Genomic DNA, 5507 nt, shown 5'->3' on the forward strand with positions numbered 1-5507 from the left:
CATCTGGCACTGGGCCAAGAGCGGCAATGCCCGCTTGAGGGGGCACCCTCCTGTCTCCATGTGGCTCTCACACCCCAGGTCCTGCGCCCTTCCTGCCTGTGCTGGTGCCCTGTCCACACCATGTGGGCTCCTGCCCAGGTGCCAGGCTTCTAACCTCACCTTCCTCCATGGTCCTCACCTTCCCCTGCTTCAGCCCCAGATCCCTGCCCCCAAACCCCTGAGAACTGGCATCTCTTAGGATAGCTGGTGATGCAGGAAAATGCAGGTGTGGGAAATACAGTCAGTTCAGGGAGATCCAGTGGGTGGTTGGTCTGAGGAGGATCAAAAATGTATCTTGCAATGTATACATCTAAGGATGACCTGACCCCCTTGCTGTACAGTGGGAAAATAATAAAAAAAAAAATGTATCTCACCCAAGTCATCAGAGAATCAGATCTGAGAGGAAAATTTGCTAGCCTTAAAAATAGCTCCAGGTACACAATGCAGGGAGCTTGTTAAACTCCCTGAAGTTTTTGAAATATATCATCCCTGATGTTCCTGCTCTTAGATGGAGATGGAGCAATAAAGATGATGGGCACCGTGAATGGAGGAAAACAAATCCTCCCCTGACAGGACAGAGTGCCGAGTCCATCCTGTGATCTCCAGGGAGAAACCTGTTCTCTGGAGCACATGTGTGCAGCCTGCTCTGACCAGAGTCCCCAGGGCATAGCCGCTGTGCTGTCACTGAGACAAGCCAGCCCTGCAGCTGTGCCCAGCCCTCCCCTCCCCCTGATGATTTGCATGTTTCCAGAGCACAGCCCACTACCCTGGACACTTAGTAAGTGTCTGGGCCCACCCTGGGTAGGAGTCAGTGGCGGTCAGGACTCAGCGTGAACATGAGGGCCCCCATGCAGCTCCTCGGCCTCCTGCTACTCTGGCTCCAAGGTGAGGAGGGAGACACCCTGAATGACTCCCACTGCTGACTCCTGTCCCTCTGCCCTGCTCACTCTGGGACCCTTGAGTGTCTCTGTGTGTCTGGGGCATGGGAGCATCCCCTCAGCCACTGTGCTCAGTACCTCTGGGCTCTCCAAGGAAGTCCTCTGATAACAGGAATATGTGTTTTTTGTTTCCCCTCTCAGGTGCCAGGTGTGCCATCCAGCTGACCCAGTCTCCAGCCTCCCTGGCTGCATCTCTCGGAGACACGGTCTCCATCACTTGCCGGGCCAGTCAGAGCATTAGCAGTTATTTAGCCTGGTATCAACAACAACCAGGGAAGGCTCCTAAACTCTTGATCTATGCTGCATCCAGTTTGCAAAGTGGGGTCCCATCCCGGTTCAAGGGCAGTGGATCTGGCACCGATTTCACCCTCACCATCAGTGGCCTGCAGGCTGAAGATGTTGCAACTTATTACTGTTTGCAGAATAACAATGCACCTCCCACAGTGTTACAGGCCAGCACAAAAACCCCCAGGGTAAGCAGATGTGTGAGGCTGGGCCGCCCCAGCTGCTCCTCGTGCCTTCATCACTGAGAGCCTGTTTCAGGTGCAGCCACCCTTTGGAGGTCACTGGGAGGCCCTAGTAGAAGAAACTGTGTACTCCTTGGCGCCCTAGCTCTCTTTCCTCCTCCTCAGCCCCAGCAGCACACACATGACAGCACTTCTCCTGATTTAATTGGCTCATAATTCATTATACCTGAGGAGTTTGAGTTAAAGCATTAATCGGGGCTCATACAGCAAAAGAGTATTAGATCTGCATTTTTTCTTTTTTCTCTAATAGAATGAACTGAATTATACTCATTGTTGTGCAACCATCACCACAACCTAATTTTAGGACTTTTCCATGCCAAACCCTCAGGCCGCCTTCCCTCCCCACAACCTGTCCCTTTTGGGACCTGTGAGTTTTTCCTAGTCTGTGAGTCTGTTTCTGTTCTGCAAATAAGTTCATCTGTATCCTTTTTTTAAGATTCCACATATGAGTTACTCTACATTTTTCAAGTAGAGATTATTTTAATAGAGGAATGTTTATTTTCATCCACAACTTTTCAAAGGCATGCCATTATGAGTGTCAGGAAACAGACACTATAAATTGTGTACACGTGTTTGGAAGAGGGTTCAGGTGCTTCCCCAGAAGCCAGAGCCCATCATCCTCTGAAGGTTCAGGCTGTCTCAACACAGAGTAACAGACGTGTCTAGAAATCCTGGCCATGTGGTCCTGATGCTCTCAGCTGCCTGCATCACTTCATCAGGTGACTCTCCAGTCCCACCTCTGTCCCCACGTCTGCCTGCAGGTGCTGAGGGACAGCATTGGAGCTTTCTCTCTGACTCCTAATCTCAGAGAGGGCCTCATGGAGCAAATCTACAGGAAACCATGGAGGGAGAGGGCTGGGGGGAATCTGTTTCTAGAAGTGATGGGGACTTGGCAGCTCACAGCCCAGCAGGTCACTACTTCCCTTCTCTCAAATTGTGCTAGTTTGTGGACAGTCCCAGAATGGACTTGAATGTGCTTCCAAGGCTCATCATCAAGTCTGAGACGGCAGTGGGAAACTTCATTCAGCCACAGCGTACACAGAAAAATGAGAAGAAAAATATACTTAATTCTACTACAAAATATATATAAGCACAGTCAATATAGCATTCTCTTTTCTATGAAATAAACTCCATGAAATACAAACATAATGTGCAGGTTCCAGAGGCCAACAACTGTCTTTATATCTCTGGGAAGTCTGTTAGAAATGCCAACTAGCGACTTCTTCTTATACCACAATGATAGTGTGCATTTTAAGAAGATGACAGGGGATCTAGATGAGATTTAAGAAATTATGTGTTAGCAAAATCAAATACCTCGGAATACACCTGACCAAAGAGGTAAAGGACCTATATGCCGAGAACTATAAAACCTTAATCAAAGAAACCAAAGAAGATGTAAAGAAATGGAAAGATATTCCATGTTCCTGGATTGGAAAAATCAATATTGTGAAAATGGCCATCCTACCCAAAGCAATCTACAGATTCAATGCAATCCCTATCAAATTACCCATGACATTGTTCACAGAACTAGAACAAACAATCCAAACATTTATATGGAACAACAAAAGACCCAGAATCGCCAAAGCAATCCTGAGAAACAAAAACCAAGCAGGAGGCATAACTCTCCCAGACTTCAAGAAATACTACAAAGCCACAGTCATCAAAACAGTGTGGTACTGGTATCAAAACAGACAGACAGACCAATGGAACAGAATAGAGAATCCGGAAATTAACCCTGACACCTATGGTCAATTAATCTTTGACAAGGGAGGCAAGAACATAAAATGGGAAAAAGAAAGTCTATTCAGCAAGCATTGCTGGGAAACCTGGACAGCTGCATGCAAAGCAATGAAACTAGAACACACCCTCACACCATGCACAAAAATAAAGTCCAAATGGCTGAAAGACTTAAATATACGACAGGACACCATCAAACTCCTAGAAGAAAACATAGGCAAAACACTCTCTGACATCAACATCATGAATATTTTCTCAGGTCAGTCTCCCAAAGCAATAGAAACGAGAGCAAAAATAAACCCATGGGACCTCATCAAACTGAAAAGCTTTTGCACAGCAAAGGAAACCCAAAAGAAAACAAAAAGACAACTTACAGAATGGGAGAAAATAGTTTCAAATGATGCAACTGACAAGGGCTTAATCTCTAGAATATATAAGCAACTTATACAACTCAACAGCAAAAAAACCAATCAATCAATGGAAAAATGGGCAAAAGACCTGAATAGACATTTCTCCAAGGAAGATATACAGATGGCCAACAAACACATGAAAAAATGCTCCACATCGCTGATTATAAGAGAAATGCAAATCAAAACTACCATGAGATACCACCTCACACCAGTCAGAATGGCTATCATTAATAAATCCACAAATAACAAGTGCTGGAGGGGCTGTGGAGAAAAGGGAACCCTCCTGCACTGTTGGTGGGAATGTAAACTGGTACAGCCACTATGGAGAACAGTTTGGAGATACCTTAGAAATCTATACATAGACCTTCCATATGACCCTGCAATCCCACTCCTGGGCATCTATCCGGACAAAGCTCTACTTAAAAGAGACACATGCACCCGCATGTTCATTGCAGCACTATTCACAATAGCCAGGACATGGAAACAATCCAAATGTCCATCGACAGAGGATTGGATTCGGAAGATGTGGTATATATACACGATGGAATACTACTCAGCCATAAAAAAGGATGACATCATGCCATTTGCAGCAACATGGATGGAACTAGAGAATCTCATCCTGAGTGAAATGAGCCAGAAAGACAAAGACAAATACCATATGATATCACTTATAACTGGAATCTAATATCCAGCACAAATGAACATCTCCTCAGAAAAGAAAATCATGGACTTGGAGAAGAGACTTGTGGTTGCCTGATGGGAGGGGGAGGGAGTGGGAGGGATCGGGAGCTTGGGCTTATCAGTCACAACCTAGAATAGATTTACAAGGAGATCCCGCTGAATAGCATTGAGAACTATGTCTAGATACTCATGTTGCAACAGAAGAAATGGTGGGGGAAAAACTGTAATTGTAATGTATACATGTAAGGATAACCTGACCCCCTTGCTGTACAGTGGGAAAATAAAAAAATAAAATTTAAAAAAAAAAAAAAAAAAAAAAAAAAAAAAAAAAGGCGATAGCTGACCAATACACGAAGGAATAAAGAAAGATTTATTATCCCAAAGAAAATAAAAAAAATAAAAAAAAAAGAAATTATGTGTTAGGCCATCTTTTCTTCAGCTAAAGGGATCCATTTTTTTTCTCCTGAAGCCAATTAACGATTTGATGAGAGCCACCAGTTGGAAACATAACCTTTTTTGTTTGTTTCTTTCCTTTTGCTTTTAGATTCTGCATTTATTTTTTAATACTTATTTCCTCAATACAATTTTTTTTCTACTGTACAGCATGGTGACCCAGTTACACATACATGTACATATGCTATTTTCACACATTATCATCCTCCATCATTAGTGACTAGACATAGTTCCTAGTGCTACACAGTAGGATCTCATTGCTAATCCATTCCAAAGGCAATAGTTTGTATGTATTAACCCCAAGCTCCCCAACCACCCCACTCACTCCTCCTCCACATGTCTTATTTAAAAATCAACATGAATTTAAATATAATGACATTTTTAGGATATGAACCCCACAAAAGTAATTATCTCAATGGCATGAGCAAATATCTTAAAACTTCTATGGACTAGGTTGCAGAAACTTGAAGAGTCACCAAGGTGAGGAATAAATCAAAATTGTGTGCACCTGCGATGGAGATGACTGGACTGGACTCTCCTGTGCAGCTTGGAGGGGGGTTTCATTCACTCCTGAACTTGCCATAAGGACGTGGTACCCTGAGTGCTCAGTGCCCTTCAGCCCTGGTCCCAGATGAGACTCTACCAGTGGACAGGAGATCATTTCAGTCATGTGCAGCAGGACCACCCGGAGCACAGCCTGGATCCGTCAAACACTCGTTAAC

General features: G+C 44.4%; 1 gene segment (V, D, J or C); it reads left to right on the forward strand.

The window, feature by feature from the left end:
* Positions 1-785: 785 nt before the first annotated feature.
* On the forward strand, positions 786-1660 carry LOC110258705. The segment is given in 3 exon segments: positions 786-924; positions 1119-1450; positions 1610-1660. Coding segments are annotated over 3 exon segments (432 nt in total).
* The last annotated feature ends 3847 nt before the right edge of the window (positions 1661-5507 follow it).

Source organism: Sus scrofa, unplaced genomic scaffold, assembly GCF_000003025.6.
Source record: "Sus scrofa isolate TJ Tabasco breed Duroc unplaced genomic scaffold, Sscrofa11.1 Contig297, whole genome shotgun sequence".
Taxonomy (NCBI): Eukaryota; Metazoa; Chordata; class Mammalia; order Artiodactyla; family Suidae; genus Sus; species Sus scrofa.